Source organism: Phialemonium atrogriseum (assembly GCF_030411735.1).
Source record: "Phialemonium atrogriseum strain 8032-3 unplaced genomic scaffold QBC33scaffold_10, whole genome shotgun sequence".
Lineage (NCBI taxonomy): Eukaryota > Fungi > Ascomycota > Sordariomycetes > Cephalothecales > Cephalothecaceae > Phialemonium > Phialemonium atrogriseum.
This window is the reverse complement of record NW_026848147.1, coordinates 949433-966594: the sequence shown is the minus strand read 5'-3', so window position 1 is coordinate 966594 and position 17162 is coordinate 949433. Positions and strand designations below refer to the sequence as shown.

Genomic DNA, 17162 nt, shown 5'->3' with positions numbered 1-17162 from the left:
TGTTCGCGAGTACAGTAGCCATAATTCTTTAAAAGCCAAGACGCCCAACACCGGCCCAACAAGGTCTAACAGTAGGAGGGAATGCTAAAGATTAATTGCACACTTATACGAGACGATGTTGACTGATTTGGTCATGCATTTTCAAGGTGCCTGCTTCTTTTGTATTTTCCGTTCGCCCCTCCCCCCTCCCTTTTTGTCGAAATCTAGAGTGTCTTTTGTATGACTAGCACGAGCTGTAGTAAACCTCCCCGCTCCAATTATAGGTCAGTTTCGTTCTCCCAACCCGCACCTAGATTGCTCCATGTTCGGAACAGATCCGTCAACGGGCCATTCTCAAAACTCCCCGCCTGAGTCGCTTGACCCGCTTGACCCGCCTGACCGCCGCCGCCGACACGGTCATCCACCCCCACAGCAGCGACAGCGGCGGCGACGAGGCTGTTGAAGCTCCTTAACCCGTGGGCGGCCTCGGCAATCCGTCGCAGCTGTGGCGTGAACGGGTCGGCGAAGTCGCGGCACGACGCGAAGAAGTCGGCGCACAGGGACAGAGGTATCGACGTGAGCGGATGGATCTGTTGGTCGGATCTTGTTAGCGTCAGGGTCAGGGTCAGGGTTGGCATCAGCATCCGTGTGCTAATTCCCGCACGGCTGCGCGCGGCTGGAGGATGGAGGTCTACCAAAGCCGGACGCAACGGGCGACACTCACCTTCATGTAGCTCCCCCGCAGCAAGTTCGCCGCCAGGCCCACCGCCTCCTGGGCAGCGACAGATGCGTGTCTCGCGAGCTCGACAGCGGCGGGTGTCTGCAAGCCGGGAATGGGCACGACACGGTCCATGGTCTGGTACAGATGCAAAACGACAGCCTGCCACATCATGCTGACGAACAGGAGGGTCGGGTCGGTCTCGCGCAGGTCAGGCAGGTGGTTGGCCGCGAACAGGTCCATCCTCCACGTCAGGATGGCCCAGGTGCCCTGGTGGCGTGCCCAGAAGCCCTCGGCCGGGCCCGCCTTGGACTTGCAGAAGGTCTTGTCCATCAGCGACTGGTGCCGGTGGCTCACAGCCCGGCCGCACAGGGTCGCCAACACGATGCACTCGACTAGCGCCGACGTCGGGCCCATGTCCTGCCCCGCCAGCGCCTCCCAGAGGAATCCCATGGGCGTCGGCTGGTCGCTCTGGAAGTGCACGTCCGGCGTTGGGAGCCGGATGGAGATCTGCGTTGTCCGGCAAAACATGTTAGCCCCCGCCAAATGCCGAAACAACAGCATTGTTCGTGTCGAAACCCTTGAGTGCCACACGGCGGTGAGGTGACGTCGATGGCACCAATCCTTCCTTCTCTTTCTCTCTCGCTGTTTCTCGTGTTCTTTTCTTCCTCATCTTCTGATAGGGTCGCTGGATTAATTTACCTGCTCGCTGAACGTAAAAGGGCAGCCACTCCGGATGCTGAAGAGTCGATCGAGGCAGTATGCCATCCAGAACGTCCTCCTTCTCTGCTCGGCCTCGACGCGGTCAGGCGGCTTCGCGGCCCCGTGGTCCGGCCCGTCCATGTCTGGAAGCCAGTTGAGCTGGATTAACCGGAATGCGCGCCCGGCGCTAGACCAGGCCCGGTGGAATTCGGCGCACATGAACTCGTGGATGGCGAGCAGCACCCAGGCTTGGACAGCCTCGACGCAGTGCGCGGCCACCGGACCCGCCCGCCGGGAGTCCAGACCCTCGAGCGCGCCCCGGGCGCTCCGGTACAACGACTCGGCCACGTTCTGGTACGGCGCCGACACCGACGCCGCCAGCGTCCACATGGCCAACTGTAGACACAGCTGCGCCTCGCTCTTCCCCAGCTTCCGCCTCCACGAGTGGTATCGGCGCTGATGGACGATCGGAGCGAAGGAGTGCATCCTGTCCGCGTACAGCTGGTCTCTGCGGAGCTCGCCGGTGGGCGGTTAGTTAGCCTTGATGATGGCTACTTGAACAACTGAACAAGAAGGTGGAGGAGATGGGAAGACTAGAAAGAAAGGGGAAAAGAAAAACCAAAAAGCACTCCTGAAAGAGGGGGGAGTGGAAAAGCGTTGGAAGTTCTGAGGATTAATTGGGAGACTTACAGATCTTCTTGCATCAACTGCGATGCTTGGATCTCCGGCAACCGGCTGGGACGGTCAAACGACACGGCGCTCAAGACCGAATCCTGTATTGCTGGCTCATCTTCGGGCGGACTGCCGTAGACGTCGCAACCCGGTGATAACCAGGCTCCTCCTCCGCCCCCGGCATCCGAGATGCTGTCATTCGGAAACACGAGTTGTGCGCCCGCATAGATGGACTGTGCCTCAACCCTGGGCTGCGCCTCCGGCACGGGTGTCTCGCGTGTGAATTCCGGGACGGAGAAGAGGTCCCACGGCGGAGTAAGCTGGTTTCCAAAGGCGATGTTGTCGATCAAAAACTCGTCCGTAGGCGCGTCCGTGCTCTTGTCAGCCCGTTGCGGTTGTGGTTGTTGGTGTTGTTGGTGTTGCTGCTGCTGCTGCTGCTGCAAGAGGCTGCCTTCAAGAGCCGCTAATTAACTTCCAATCAGCCCAAAGTTCCCTCCTTTTTCTCCTTTCTTTTTTTTTCCCCTTCTCCCCGTGCCCCTTTTCTCATGTGTCTTGGGGAGGTTTTTATTTTTATTTTTATTTTTATTTTTTTGGGTTGGTTTGGCGGGTGGGGGGGGAAGATTCTTACCTAACCTAGCCTGCAGCACCTTTAGGTAACCCCGCTTTGGCCCACGAGGCAAATTAGAGTTGGCTATTTGGCACGCGACACCTGAGGCTCGGCACAAGCCACACTGAGGCTGCTGGCGGTCACAACGCAGCTTGCGCCGTCGACATTCTTCACAGGCTGAGCCCGGCTTCTGTCGTTGGCGCGGAGAAGACGAAACTAGTTGCGCGCCCTGGGTTATAGTTGCGCTGAGCTGTGACATATCTTCGTTTCCACCGCCTCTTTTCTTCTTCTTCACTTTATGCGCTTGTCTTACTTCGTACTTTTATGTTGCTTTTGCTTCTTTTACCGAAGGCCATGTCGGTGACCTAATATTCCCACCCTTCCGTGTCACCTATGTCCCTTATTATAATGCAGCCGAGGCAAACCAAATGAGCGCGGTGCCTTCCGCGTTTCGCCTCCTCCCCGGTCGACGGGACGGGTTTCCTAGGCCCACAAGGGGCAGCTCATATATGTATCAAAGGTTGCACGGAGTCGTTACGTGCGTGACGTGACAGGATTACAGGATCGTACGGGAATGAGAGGAGAGAGAGGGAATAAGCGGGTAACATGTTGGCCCGGGCTGGCTTAGAGACGCGCACATCTTAGAGTTGTTACCCGAATAGCTAGCTGTAGTGACAGTGACACAACCGTGTGGCGTTTTTCTTCTCTTTTCGTTCTCTCACTGTTCTCCCGAAACGCCAGTAATGCACTCTACAAATGCTTGTTCAAATGGACGTCCTGCGGGGGCATCCTGCCAGATTGGGTTTACCTGGCTAGCCTATTCTGTGATCCAATGGAACACTCCGTGTGGATCGGTATTTCGCCTAGATTTACCTACTTAGTACCTGCAACAGAGCCGGACATTCGGTCTAGTTCGCGGTAAGCGGCCCGGGAGTTGCTTAGACCCACTTATCGGCGAGTCTGGATCGACCGATGACAGTAATTATTGACTGTATTGTTACACCTGGATGGGTATCATAACTTTGGGTTAATTATTGGGTCAGCCTCTGCAGGGAGTTTTCCCCAGTCTTTGCTTCAGTCCCGTCACAATCAAAACCGTGTGTCCATGTATGGCCCGTTGATCCCTTACGGATGGGATGGATGCCTTCCTCACGCTTCAGCTCGCTCCTGCAGTGCCTCGTTCCTGATGATTATTATTCCCCTAAAGAGCTCGCCACTAGACAACTGACGCCCCTAAACACGGGCCAAAGTTCGACATGTTTTACAACCCTGTCTGCCTGCTCACAGCGACCCGGCACGACTGCCTCCCTCGCGACGCGATAGATCTGCTGCACCATCAACTCCACATCCCCCGACCTGATGGGCACGCGGTGCTCGCCATGCCACTCGACCAGCGTTACCGAGTCGGGATGGCAGTACCGCTTGAGCATGCGCCGGTGCAGCTCGAGCCCGGGATCGCTTAGCCCGTGGACGTGGATGGTCGGCACCTGCAGCAGGTGGCAGTGGTGCGCGGCGTCTTCCGAGTCCGCGACCCCGAGCACAGCTGTCGACAGCTGGGCGGCACTCAGTAGCCCTGGCGGGGTGGGCAGGTTAGGAACAAGCCAGACGAGGGGGCCGCGGCCAGCCAGCAGCACGGCGAACCGGAACTTGTGCTCCACATTGATGGCACCACCTGTGCTGAGACAATGCTGCTGCGCGTAAAGGAGGCTAGCGGCAATCTTGGCACCCTGGCTGAACCCGAGGAGCCCCACCACCTCTCCGGTCGCCCCACGCAGATCGTCGGCGGCTATGGCGTCGCCGAGAGCCGCTTCAATCAGCCCCACCACCTCGGCGGCGCTGGCCATGGTGAGCCTCCCTTGGCCTTGCCCACGCTGGGACTCGGGGGTCTGTATCCATGAGCGGAAGGGGCCAAAGTTTTTGTACACGCTGTTCACGTCGGAAGGGGCCTTCGGCAAAGATCAGACGAAAGTCCCTGCCGAGGCTGGCCCTCAAGATGCGGCACTGCATGCGGAAGATGCGCGCATTGGTCCCGCCGCCGTGAAGGCAGAGAATTCGCGGGCGGGGAGGGTCGGGTCCACGCCACCCACAGCCTCGTGTCGTGGGTAGACCATGGGTTCAGTTGAGCAGATGTGAGACGCTGCCAAGGTCGGTAGTAATTACTTGAACTGGGAGGCGAATGGACCAGAGGGAATGAGGTAATAATTAATCGGTGGCTGATAGTTGTGCTGCAGGGCCCAATTATCTCCCTCCTCGGTGCCGCCGCGGAGCAAAACTAACCCCGACATGATGCATGAAACCCAATAGAAGAGAAACCGACAAGGCAAAGGAGGTGCATCTAGTTACTCACTGATAAAATCGGACAAACTTCGACAAGGCACGATTTTTTTCTCTTCCGTGACGGGTGAATACTACCCAAGCCTTCCTAAAAACGGGAAGGGAGAACAACAGGGGGGTTTGGGTGTTATTGACAATGCTGGCCTCTTGCGGGACGCGAGGGCCCTGGAAAGACATCCTAGCGGACGTGCATTCGGGCCTGCCCACTGTCGCCTCCACTCGGCCATTATTTTTAGCAGACAACCACAAAGAGGCGCGCTTACAGTTTTGCATCCATCAGTAGCCACCCTCCGTAACTACATTGGGAAGTGCAAGCCTAATTCCGTCCCTAGATCTGCCCGGTCGGAGCGAACAGGTGAGGCGAACTACGCAGTAAGCACTGTTTAATCGCTAATTAGAGTGAGGTTGCTTTTTGAGGCTGCATCGGCAATGCTAGTGGTTGCAAGGGCCGGCCCGCTTAATGCTAGTGCGATGCTAGTGTCATGCCAGTGTCCATTAGGCGCCCTGCCACGCCTGCCTTGTTCCCTTACCCATACTAAAATGCGCTTAATTATGCCTTTTTTAGGTCGGGTCAGCTTCTTCCTTTAACGAGGATCGGATTCCGAGGAGAATTTAGTCGAGTGAGCTGCTAGCGCCGAGTGTGACCTGCTCTCTCTTCCTCCTCATTGGGTGCAAGCGTCTTGATCTACTGTCTCCACTGTTATGTCCGAGCAACTCGCGGATACAATGCGGCCTATTACCACAGTAAGCAGTTCGGTTTGGTATTTTGACGTAGCATCGCGAGTCCGAGATGCTCCAGGCAAAGAAAAAAAAAAAAAAAAAAAAAAAAGGGAAATTTACATCACAATCTATGCAAAATGTGGATCGTCGAGTCTGGGGTTAATCTTCCCGACGCTTATGGTCTGATATGTCAGGGGGTTGCGAAAATAAGCGTTCGGGCCGCAGCTTGTTGTCGCTCTCGCACCCAAAGCGGGACCAAGCAAGATGGCTGCTACTTTTCCATGTTCAATTGTCCGGTGCAGAGCAGCCGTTGGTAGGGCAGCTCGGATTTCCGATTGTATAACCGAGATTGACTCACATCTAGTTTCATCCCAATGCAGTTTCTTCGCATTGCCTTCTCTGCCTTATGTCTGCCCCAAGTAGCTGGTTCTCCTGTCAATTTGTTAGTTCCTACCTCTTTCTCCGTATCACATACCTCCAGTTGACCGGTAGCATCACGTACACTGCTCACTGTTGAGGAAGACGTGTTGTGAAAATGAACACCGGCGAGAAAGACACAAGCGTTGCACAGCACCAACACTCGAACTTGGGTTCGGTCTCGGGCTCTGGCTCGGGCCCCCCTTCAGAAAAGGGCCATGACGGCCCAAGTCCACGGGCTTCGCCGCAGGAACCGGCCGCAAATTCACCGTCGTCAAGTCCTCGGGCCGGCCCTGCCTTCCCTCCGCCCCCCAACGGCGGCCTGGAGGCATGGCTCCACGTGCTGGGCGGCTTCATGCTCTTCTTTAACACTTGGGGCATCTTGACCTCGTTCGGCGTCTTCCAGACGTACTACGAGAGCGGCGAGCTCTTTCAGCGGCCGTCGTCGGACATCTCGTGGATCGGGTCTATCCAGGCGTTCCTGGTTCAGTTTAGCGGTATCGCGTCTGGCCCCATCTACGACAGGGGCTATCTGCGGACCTTGCTGGTTGCGGGCGCCTTCTGCATCGTGTTTGGGCATATGATGTTGAGCCTCGCGACACAGTACTGGCAGGTCGTTCTTGCACAGGGAGTCTGCGTTGGCGTGGGCATGGGCTGTCTCTTTGTGCCGTGCATCTCCGTCCTGCCCACCTACTTCAGCTCGAGGATCGGATTCGCCATCGGCGTCGCCTCCTCGGGCACCTCGCTCGGCGGCGTCATCTACCCGATCGTGGTGCACCGGCTCCTGAAGCTCGTCGGCTTCTCCTGGTCCGTCCGAGTCGTCGGCTTCATCGCCCTCGCCACCCTCGCTGTCCCCGTCGGCGTCATGAGGATGCGCGTCAAGCCGGCTAAGCCGCGCGCTGTCATCGACTGGACCGCCTTCACCGACCTCCCCTACATGTGGTTTGCCCTCGCTACCATGATCGGCTTCATGGGCCTCGCCGCCTTCCAGTTCTACTTCTCTTTCTACTCGGCCAACCAGAAACTCACCACCCGCGACCTGGCCTTCTACCTCGTCGCCATCTACAACGCCGCTTCGGCCGCCGGCCGTATCATTCCCAACGCCATGTCCGACAAGGTCGGCCCCTTCAACATTCTCGCCCCTTGCATCCTCTTCACCGGCGTCATCTACTTCTGCGCCATCGCCACCCACACCTCGGCCGGCATCGTCGTCGTCACCGCCTTCGGCGGCTTCTGTTCCGGCGTCTTCACCGCCATGCCACCAGTCTGCTTCGCCGCCCTGATCAAGGACAAATCCAGGATCGGGACGAGAATTGGCATGGGTTTCGCCATGACCTCATTCGGCCTCCTCGTTGGCGGTCCAGGCGGTGGCGCCATCTTGGGCAGAACGGAGCCGTTGCACTGGCTGAGGCTGTGGATCTTCGCTGGCGTCACCGCTTCCGTCGCTGGTCTCATGTACACGGCTTTGAGAGTGGCCCGATCGGGTTTTAAACTTGTTGTAAAAGCATAACCGGGAAAGATGGGGAAGAAAGGAAGAAAGGATGACAGGGGAAACCGGGAAGAAAAAAAGGAGAAAAGAAGGCAAAGGCATGAGCGGGAAGCAAAACATATTAGACGACACAAAACAGTGTCAGCTTGCAAACAAAATAGTATTAAATCTCAATAATACAAGATTAAGAAGGGAAATCTGCTGGATTGTGCCTCCCTTTGCTTCCACTTGCAGTGAGGGCCTCCGCTATCTTCAAGGGCGCCCATGATGGTGCTCGTCTGCTGCACGTCTTCCGAAATGCCGTCCAGGTCCGCAATGTTTCTTCCCAGGCCAACGGAACCCTCAACGGTCCAGCGTCCTCTTCCGATACATATTTGTTTGCTGCTACCAACGCCACGACGTCCTTCTCTGCAGGTTGCATTGAGTCTCTAAGCTCGTCCGTCGATTGCACTGGAACCATCACCGACGAGAGGTTTCTCTCTGCACGTGGGGTCAGATGTCGTCCGACGAGCTGACCAGTCTCTGCACCTCACCCTGCAAGACTTCGGTTGATAGTTACAAAGCCAATGTGCTGAAAGCATGTGCCATTTGTAATAGAAGAAAGTAATTAGACCGTGGCTTGTTATTTTAACTCCAAACGCAAAGACTTGTATCCAAGGTGGCTTGGAAACATGAGGAGGGTAATTAAAGTGAAACCCTTGTGCAATTCTCCAATCTGCTGACATGGCAATCAGAAATTCACACCGGTCTAGATGGAAATGCACACCATAATGGAGTAGCAAGGTAAGAAGCCATTTTACTTTTCAACGGCTAATCGGCTGCTGTCATCGACGTGGTACTCCGTTTAATTACCGGCGGAGCTTTAGCAGCTGCCAAAAATTGCCTACAAAAGACGTATCTCGTCCGCATCATCACGCCGGCGGCATTTTGATCATAACCTGTATTGATTAGAGACTGATTTAGTTGATCAGGCGAGATTGCTTTATTCGCTCCAAACGCCAGCCGCCTACCAAGCCAAATGTCGCGCGTTATTTCACTTCCGCCTGAGATCACGGCGCAAATCGTCAGACACCTCGTTGACGACAAGTATCCCAGTTTTGACACGCTCACCAACGACTCCGAAACCGAAGACCACAGGTCAAATTGGCAATTCATATTGAAGCCTTGCCTTCCTAGCCCTAACACTTTCAGCTTGCTGCAAAGATCCGCACACAACGTCCCTAGGCCAGCTGACATGCACTATTGCCATCTCTCAGGGCACTCCCCCATTGCGTGCCCCGCCCCCGTCTTGCCGCAAGTGGGACAAAACAGCTCCGCCTCGCCATGGGCAAAGTTGCAACGACTTCCCCGAAAGCAATCTTTGTCCTGGCAGCGCCTGTGTTTCCTCGCCGTCTTGTGGCCGTAGACCCTCAAGTAATCCTCCTCCTCCTTGGTGTGACCATACTTGCAGTTGAGTTCGCTCTTGCAGTATTTTCGCCAGATGCATCGGCTGCGAGACTTTTGCTCGTCCTTCTTCAAACGGCTCTTTTGTTGCTTTGAACGACGATTAACCTCAATGAAGGAGTCGTTGTCGTCGTCGTCGTCGTCGTCGTTGTCATTTTCGCCGTCATCTTCTTCGTCATCCTTGTCGTCATTCTCGCCGTCGTCTTCTGGCAGCTCTTTGAATCTATTGGAAATCCCCAGTTCGTCTCTAGAGTCCCCAATATACTGCTGGGAGTACTCCATGTAAGTGAACACGCTCAGCCCATGAGTTTCGAGCTGCGCCTTAGCTTCCTCAAACAAATTGACCAGGTCATCGAAGCTCATTCTCTTCGTGTGCGCAGGTATAATGACGAGGTCTTCGCTAGACGCGTCAGCGCGTTTCTTGGCGCAGACGTACCGGTAGACTGGAATTCTCAGACGTGAAAGAAACTCTTGGATCTCAGTGGCCTTGGGCGTCGGATCGAGAACAACGATGCTGTGGGGGCTGATGGTATTCCGATCGACGCGGAACGTGGTTTCGCGGAAGCCGATTTTCTCGAGATAGTCGTCAAGCAAGTGCACTCGGATAAGCTTGTCTTCCTGCTGCTGCGTATATACACCGGCAAGGCCATTCTTCCACGACCACACATGCACCCGAAACTCGTATTCCGTCGTGATTTTCGACACCGCCGAGAGCAAGTCTCTATCACCTGAGACAATCATGAACGCACTGGGAATCTGGCGATAGTACGCCTTAGCCGCTTCGGCAACGGAGTCGACGTTTATTTTTGAGTCCACTTGCTTTTCGCGCCCAGTCCACGAACTTCTTGCGAACGTGCTCACATTCACGTTGTGGGACTCAATCGCTCTCCAGACCGTATCCACGGGGGGAGGGGTGGATCCGTACAAGTTGACCTTAACATCGAACTCTTTCTCGTCGGCTTGTAGCCCAGAGTTTTCAGTGAGGATGGCCTTCAGACGACCAACGTCGAATCGCCACGTCGGGTCCCACTCAACCTCGAGAGCTTTTTTCTCGGCGTATGTCTTCTGCCCTTGGATCCACAGATTGGAGTTGTCGATGTAGATGTGGATCACTCCAGTGGTAGTGGCCGACATGCTTGGGTTCGAGTTTTGGGTTTGGGTTTGCAATGAAGTGAAAAGAGCACGACTAAGCGGTTGAACAATGAAAGATACCGTACTTAGACAATTAAGAAATTTTCAACTTATTCTCGGTATCTTTATTAGGAGAAAGGGATCATGCGTTATTTAAGCTGGTCAAGTCTACGCAGTTCCGATGCTGCCTTACGCTGCAGCCTCATTTTTCGATATTACGCTGCAGCTTTTCTGGGACATTACAGCCTCGTTTTTCGATAATCACCCCATTATGCATCTTAGAAGACTGGTGAGTCATAGTTTGCATTTAATTATGCAGGGAGCGTGGGCAATCACACAATATGGGACGGTCCTTCCCAGTTAAAGTGGTCTAACTAGGTTGCACAGCTTTTATCTAGCTTGTCATCAGATAAATAGGGCATCCAATCTAATAAAGCAGCATTCACAGCCATTTACCCCTCCCCAGAAGACCAACGCCACCGCCACCGCCACCGCCACCGCCAGCAGCCAACAGACAGTGGGCTCAACTTGGGTGACACAGGTTTCCGTGTTTACAGTACCTCTAGCAAACAGCAGGGTGCACGTGAAAGGCCGTCCTGGAATGCATTAGACACAGGACGATAATGTTGGCTGCCCTGGCGCTTGATATTTAGGCTGAGAACCTCGGCAGCGCGAGGCTCTGCAGCAAATTTGGTCAAGAAGCTAGTCAGCAACCCCTTTCCATCCCTTAGCGACCTGTCTTTCCTTGCGGCCTTTACAGCCTTCTCAGCCTTACTGTGCTTTCACTCCCGTATGACCCATGCCCCGCATAGAAAGTCTCATTGTGCTTCCGGCTTCCTGCCCCATACAATCTTTTGCTTATAGTAGACATGATGCTTCAAGGAACGAAGCTCTCGCCGAAGGTGGGCGATGTAGACTTGGACCTGATCTCTGGACCAGCCCAGAACGTTCGTGAAGAACAAGATGAAGCCTTCAACGTCTGATAAGAGCGCCACCTGTGAGAATTGGCCGATCTCCCTCAATTTTGGATCCTTAGGCCAGCCACCGCTAGGAACCTACATAGTGAAGATATATGTGTGAGTTACCAGTCACGAGTAGAGACAGAAATCGAATTAAAAAAAAAAGGAGGGTACCTCGATCCACTTTTCTTGAACATCCACAAACCCAGCCTTCTCCATGGCCGTGTTCTGGAGCCCATCATCTACCACGGCAAAGGTTCGCCCGGTCTTCTCGCCACCCCCCATAAAGATTGGCCCCCACTGAGCGATGGCGCTATCCTTGGGGAGAGTATCATCATCGGAGAAAACGGTAGGAGACGACTCGTAGCTTTGCAACCACCCGCCCGGTTTTAGGCACCGGTAGGCCTCCTTGAAGAATTCGGTCCAGTCCAGGATACAGCCCGTCAGGTATCGGATATGGACAAAGTCAAATCCATTCTCTTCAAAGGTCCATTCTCGAGTACAGTCTTCAATCTCACTGCGGATCGTTAGTTGGCTTGGCTTCCTGTCTGTTCCCTCTTCGAGCTCAAGGGGTCGATAACGCACAATCTGAGGTTCGGGGGTACCCAGCCGGGCTGGATAGGACTGATGTCCGTGCCAATCACGTCACACCCCGGGAACTGATCTGCAAAGTCGCTATCAAGGGGTGAGCATTGCCCCATGGCGACGAGACGGCGTCGTTTCCGTCAAGTTTACCTACATGGCCCAGATTCCTGGGAAGAGGAACAGTTAGAACGGGTGCCGAAGATGCTCGGGACGAATGACGACAACTAACCGGTACCAGTTCCTATGTCAAGGACTTTCTAAAAGAGACAACACATAATTACTCAATGGGTCCGTTGACTGGGAGTAGATTTTGAGTGACTACTGACCTTGGGATCATCCGTGATGGGTGCCACATAAAGTCGACCGTCGAGACAGAGATTAAAAACATGGTTTCTGTAACTTGTAAGCATCAAACAACCAAATGTCCCCCACTGTCTTCCTCACAGGATGTCTAGAGACTCGCTATGGCCATCGTCGTTGGCTCCCCTACGGCAGGTAATTGTGCAAGTTAGTATGTGCCAATTAGAGATAAGAATAGTTGAGAACTGGGGGGCACACCAGTACTGAGCATTGCCAATCTCACTGTGATAAGTCCGCCCCCGAATGGTCCTGTATCTCAGGATGGTGGACGTGAGGGATGCCGTAGACTCCGCCGCATCGTCGCCATGGGCCGAGTCAGCGTCGTCGCCGCCATCGCCATCCTGTTGGAACTGGTAAGCTGAATCCTCCATATTCCGCGGTCGAAGAGATGGAATAAGAGATGAGATTGCTGCAGACCTGGCCGGCCACCTCGGTCCAGTGCTCCGGCGGAAGCATGGGGAGCGTCTTTGCCGTCGTCGCCGTCGCGGGTTCTGGAGCGAGTGAGGAGGGCGCCTCGATCGGCTCTGGTTGCCCAGACTTTGGCTCCGTCGCAGACATGGGGAGGTTCAATGGAAGATTGCGAGATGAAAAGAAGCCTCCTTACGGGGTGGTGTGGGAGGCTTTTAATATGGTTGCACCCCATATCCCCCCCTTCCTCCGACCCCCATCCATTGCTCAGAGAGCGGGGTTAATCCCTACCAGCCAATAGGATGCATCCCGCTGGCGAGCCGCTGCGCTGCCTTTGTAAATACTACATCAAACTGCTTGTTGGCGTTGGCGACTTGGCGGTCTGAGAATGCCAAGAACCTGTCCCGGCTTCCTATCAGCCACGCATTTGTTACGATAGACGACGAGTTGTTCCGACCAGGAGATGTAGACATGCGTCTCGTACCGTCTCAGGGCTCAAGGGGTAGATTACCAACCCTTAACAGAGCTCCAGCTGGGTTATATCTAAATGTTATACTCCTCCTGGGTGGACGAGCGCTCCCGGACATGTTCCAACAATATCAGCAATGTCGTCCAAACAGATTACGATCTGAGTGGAGGAACCAATGTCCGACCCCGCAGAATCTGTCTCATGACGAATCAACGTGAGAAATGTTCGTTCGCTCTAGGCAGGCGGCAGCGGCGCCACTTGGGAAATTAGACTGGCGTTCAAAGATGTCCGCAAGTGTTGGTTTGCTCTCTAGGGTTATCTAGAGAGCACAGTGGTGGCCTGAGAAGGAATGGGCTTGGAGATACTGCTAAGATAGATACCAAAGCAAACTAACTAGAAAAATCGACGCAATAATTACCTAAGGCGCTTGAGGAAGGTAACTGGCAGCAATGTTGCACTGTCGAAACAAACGAACTTCGTGCTCTGTAAAGGCACCCACGACAGAATGGATCAGACCACGGTTATGGAAGAGAACAAAGTCGCCTTGTTCCCAATCGTGCGCGTACACCATCTTAGGAGCGATACCTGGTCGCTGGAGGCGGTAGACTATGTCACGAACCGTGGCAAGGTCCTCAACCACAGTGCCATCTGCCAAGTGCAGCTTCCGTACAGCGGACGGATGAACCTGCAAAGCAAGGCGGCTGGTGCACGGGTTGCGCCAGCACATGGGCAGGATCTGGATCTTGGCCTCCTCGATGGGCGGCAAGTCCGTCAACGGTATCTCCCTGTCCTCCGAAAGCATGCCGAGGCCGTCAGAGCGGGACTTCGCGCCACTCATCCACACGTACGGATGCGGGGCGTACTCGACCCTGGTCGTGCGGACGAACTCTTGTTCTTGAGGAGAGAGAAGGTCGTACATGGCGTAGCCAGATACAAAAGCCGTGGTGCCCAGAGGGACCGTCAGTTCATCACCAGTATCGTCGTCGTAGCGAACCGTCTGAGTACGGCCGCCGGGGACGCGCACTGCGAGAAGGGACGTCACGATGGGAGGCGCGAGACCGTACAGAGCAGCGTCGATATGCCATCTGTAGAACCGTGTGAAATCCAGATCGTCTTCAGCAGGAATAGCGGTGGCATGGAAGCTGCGGTGATGGGGGTGGCGAAGGTGAATGTTCTTCAGGCCTTCATACTCCTCGACGAAGCCGTTGCCGATGACTTGAACTTGTGGCTGGTGCGGGATGGTCTTCAAGTCGGGGTGCAGGACGGAGCGTTTCGCGTCTAGAGTTTTGCCATGTCCGTACGAGCCTGTGGCCGCGGGGTCGAACTTCTGCGTCATCTCATACTGTGCTCTGGGAGAGACGTGACTCTGGTTCTTGAAGACCAGAACCTGGTGCTCGAAAAGCGCGTCATGAATAGCGTCAAAGTCGGCATCTGAGAGGCGTCAGTCGATATGTCGCGCTGGCCGAGACGAGTTGTCTTGTCTTACTTACCATAGGAGGTTACCGATTTCACGGGTATTCTCCCAGTGCTTTCAGGGCGTCATTGCCAACGAAAAGTCACCTCGTGGGTTGCATGGTATCTTACCAGTAAGGTTTTCGATATCAACGTTGGAGACAACGGCTCCGAAGTCAATGCCTGATCCCTCAGGATGGACGATGGGTTTGATAACCGCCTCGGAAGCCATGGAGGTGTTCTTAGGAGTAGACCCGAGGTGTGTCTTCTTAGATCAAAGGTGCTTGGAAGGGAGGTGCCAGGTTGTGACAAAACTAGAGAGGGTACCAGTTTATTTATTCTTTTCTAGCACGAGATGGAAGAGGGGGTTTTCAGGTGAACCTTATCTCCTCAGATTGTGTCACTCTCCAGCCGACGCCAGCCGCCACATTGGTAGGGAGTTCTGTTATCGCTTATCAGGTGGAATGATTAGCAGATGGTTGCTGATAGATACGAGCCTGCAATTTGTAATTATCTTACACTGTAATTACTTGTTATCGCTATCAGACACGACATGAGTTATCAAGGAAAACTGCCGAGTCTGCAGCAGCCGCTGGGCATATCAGGAACTGTCAAAGGATCTTGCAGATAAAGATTGTCAGACGCTAATCCCGCGCTCAGCAGGCAGTGGAAGCCAACGATAGATGTTAGCTGTCTCTTTCCCGGCCCCGCTTTTTTTTTTTTTTTTTTTTTTTTTTTTGCTGCCGCCCCCTATGAGAAACTCATCCAGGTTGCGAGAAATCTGTACCAGGGTTTTTTGTGTTACCAGATGAGGCAGTTGTGCGGGAGGAACTGACGGTTAAATACTGCTCTCTCAGGTGCTAAATCGCTGATTGCAAACTTCGGTGCACAGAGATCTTGGATGCGATCCAACCACAAGCCGCCGATCCACAGTTCCCACGCTACCGCAGTACACAGTAATTAGTTGGTTACTGGGAATATACTTGGGTAAGGAGGACCACTCATGATGGCTGGCGACCGGTTTATAGTCGTCAGGATATTTTAACACGGTTTGTCAAACCTTGTTTCCGCTGGTAATTACTATGGCCATAATTCCAAGCCCTGGGAACAAGACCATCGCAAGATTTAGAAGAGACGCGTTCGTTACCTAAACCAGAGCGGAGGTGGCCTTTCCGAGCTACCATTTCACTCTCGCAGGAGGGCACTGCGGTTCACAGGCAATATAATTATATCCGCGTTCAACTTCCCTTCCTTTTTCTTGCTTCCCACGGCCGAGATGGCCCTCGCTTATGCTAAGGCGTCTTATTAGTCTATTATGGTTTCCAGAATATATTGAAGTAGCACCATGGATATTCTCTTGTCAGCCTAATGTCGCGTTCATAGCTTGGGCAAGGTTTTAATAAAGTCGATGCGGATTACTGCGCTCTATTGTCTTCCATCACCCTTTACCTACGTATATTCTCTCTCTTCATCGCTCGGGGGCATAGAGAGTGAGAAAAATGGCTGGCATCTCACTTAGACTTGGCCTCGCATTCCTCTCCTTGGCGGCAGGGACAATCCTTCAGAATGGGCAGCCAAGAATGGTGGATTTTCCCAACACAAAAATCCAGCCATCTAACTACTCGTTTGCCACATATCCCGCCAACGCTTCCGAACTCTCCTACAAGGGACGGTGGGATTCGAAGCACTACTCCTGGTGGTCGTAAGTATCCTTTGAAGGCGATTCCTTGCGAGGCGTAAAGTGTGCGCACCCACTTACAGTGGCTAATCTCAACCACAACAGCGCCGCGGGACTGGTCTTTGGCTACACTGGACAGACGGTGGCCATCTCATTCGGAAATCTGACGGATCAGGGTGTCCTCGTTGGATACAGGATCAGTGGACTTGACTGGCAATTCACCAACATCACGAAAGGCGCAACACATCTCCTTGTCAGCCCGGAGACTCCAGGAGCGAATCTCACCGACCCGGTAAATCCCTCGACCTTGGAACTGCGGGTAAGCAATTGGGGATACGGTGTGCAAATCGACAAGGTCCACGTCGCCCACGGGGAAAAGTTGATTCAAGTACCCGACCACCCCAGAAGAGTAGAGGTCATCGGAGACAGCCTCTCTGCGGGATATGGGAACACATACGAGTCGCTGTCTAGCTTCGCGTATGGGCTCGGTGCCGGGTTAGGAAACACCGAGTATGATATAATTGGGTACCCAGGCATCTGCGCCGCGGACCAGGACTGCTGGGGAAATCCCCGGGGGCAGGTCCATCAGTGGTTCTACACCTCCGACACCCGCTCCCAGGCGATGGATATTTGGGGAGGTAGGTCCCTGTTTATCCTTTCGGCAAGTCCAGAGTATTGCTTCTTGCAAAATCATGCCGCTGGAGCAATTCTGAGCACATTAACTAAGACATTTGGCATTTTACTAGACAACCCCGAGCCTTGGGACTTCTCTCGACATACTCCGCCAGATATTGTGGTGATCAACATTGGCACGAATGACCAAAATGAGGCCAATAATGTTTCAACTGAGAGCTATGTCGATGCTTACACCAAATTGGTCCAAGGGGTCCATGGGAAATACCCCAATGCAAACGTTATCCTCATGGTATGTGTGTTTTGTCCGCCTGGGGGGGGGGGGGGGGGGGGCGGGGGGGGGGGGGGGGGGGGGGGGGGGGGGGGGGGGGGGGGGGGGGTGGGGGGGGTGGGGGGGGGGTGGGGT

The 17162-nt window shown here is 54.3% G+C and overlaps 7 protein-coding genes across 7 annotated transcripts in view; 2 read left to right on the top strand and 5 right to left on the bottom strand.

Moving 5' to 3' along the window:
- Positions 1-203: 203 nt before the first annotated feature.
- Positions 204-3034, bottom strand: QBC33DRAFT_619130 (fungal-specific transcription factor domain-containing protein; the record flags this gene model as incomplete). Its single annotated transcript, XM_060432726.1, has 7 exons — positions 204-223; positions 290-569; positions 704-1207; positions 1400-1907; positions 2090-2534; positions 2700-2709; positions 2999-3034. The coding sequence occupies 7 exons, from the start codon at positions 3032-3034 to the stop codon at positions 204-206; spliced, it is 1803 nt and encodes a 600-aa protein (XP_060284504.1).
- Positions 3035-3723: 689 nt separating this feature from the next.
- QBC33DRAFT_536723 (uncharacterized protein) lies at positions 3724-4829 on the bottom strand. The gene has a single exon (XM_060427731.1). It carries the CDS (start codon positions 4520-4522, stop codon positions 3872-3874), a length of 651 nt encoding a protein of 216 aa, XP_060284503.1. The 5' UTR covers positions 4523-4829; the 3' UTR covers positions 3724-3871.
- Positions 4830-5927: 1098 nt separating this feature from the next.
- On the top strand, positions 5928-7792 carry QBC33DRAFT_471037 (major facilitator superfamily domain-containing protein). The gene is made up of 2 exons (XM_060425190.1): positions 5928-6045; positions 6097-7792. Exon 2 carries the CDS (start codon positions 6268-6270, stop codon positions 7657-7659), a length of 1392 nt encoding a protein of 463 aa, XP_060284502.1. The 5' UTR covers positions 5928-6045; positions 6097-6267; the 3' UTR covers positions 7660-7792.
- Positions 7793-8470: 678 nt separating this feature from the next.
- On the bottom strand, positions 8471-10322 carry QBC33DRAFT_536720 (uncharacterized protein). Its single transcript, XM_060427730.1, has one exon. It carries the CDS (start codon positions 10213-10215, stop codon positions 8878-8880), a length of 1338 nt encoding a protein of 445 aa, XP_060284501.1. The 5' UTR covers positions 10216-10322; the 3' UTR covers positions 8471-8877.
- A 450-nt stretch (positions 10323-10772) lies between these two features.
- On the bottom strand, positions 10773-12674 carry QBC33DRAFT_610759 (S-adenosyl-L-methionine-dependent methyltransferase; the record flags this gene model as incomplete). Its single annotated transcript, XM_060432425.1, has 9 exons — positions 10773-11267; positions 11346-11688; positions 11757-11846; positions 11911-11923; positions 11986-12013; positions 12083-12149; positions 12201-12242; positions 12315-12457; positions 12534-12674. The coding sequence occupies 9 exons, from the start codon at positions 12672-12674 to the stop codon at positions 11031-11033; spliced, it is 1104 nt and encodes a 367-aa protein (XP_060284500.1). The 3' UTR covers positions 10773-11030.
- Positions 12675-13337: 663 nt separating this feature from the next.
- On the bottom strand, positions 13338-14833 carry QBC33DRAFT_50638 (putative dioxygenase). The gene is made up of 2 exons (XM_060425740.1): positions 14578-14833; positions 13338-14424 (listed from the first exon to the last, which is right to left on the bottom strand). Exons 1-2 carry the CDS (start codon positions 14675-14677, stop codon positions 13412-13414), a joined length of 1113 nt encoding a protein of 370 aa, XP_060284499.1. The 5' UTR covers positions 14678-14833; the 3' UTR covers positions 13338-13411.
- Positions 14834-15939: 1106 nt separating this feature from the next.
- The window catches only part of QBC33DRAFT_585379 (lipase), a gene marked incomplete at its 3' end in the record, with an annotated part of 1837 nt that continues 614 nt past the window's right edge, over positions 15940-17162 (top strand). The window contains exons 1-3 of the mRNA XM_060431437.1: positions 15940-16147; positions 16229-16761; positions 16870-17048. Of these exons, the coding sequence (XP_060284498.1) occupies positions 15945-16147; positions 16229-16761; positions 16870-17048 (915 nt within the window). The 5' untranslated portion in view covers positions 15940-15944. The remainder of the gene's footprint in view (positions 16148-16228; positions 16762-16869; positions 17049-17162) is intronic.

Coding starts and splice junctions, on each gene's coding strand:
- QBC33DRAFT_50638 (XM_060425740.1), bottom strand. CDS start 14,677: ATGGCTTCCGAGGCGGTTATCAAACCCATCGTCCATCCTGAGGGATCA. Junction 14,425..14,577: donor TGATATCGAAAACCTTACTG/GTAAGATACCAT, acceptor GACGCCTCTCAG/ATGCCGACTTTGACGCTATT.
- QBC33DRAFT_471037 (XM_060425190.1), top strand. CDS start 6,268: ATGAACACCGGCGAGAAAGACACAAGCGTTGCACAGCACCAACACTCG.
- QBC33DRAFT_536720 (XM_060427730.1), bottom strand. CDS start 10,215: ATGTCGGCCACTACCACTGGAGTGATCCACATCTACATCGACAACTCC.
- QBC33DRAFT_536723 (XM_060427731.1), bottom strand. CDS start 4,522: ATGGCCAGCGCCGCCGAGGTGGTGGGGCTGATTGAAGCGGCTCTCGGC.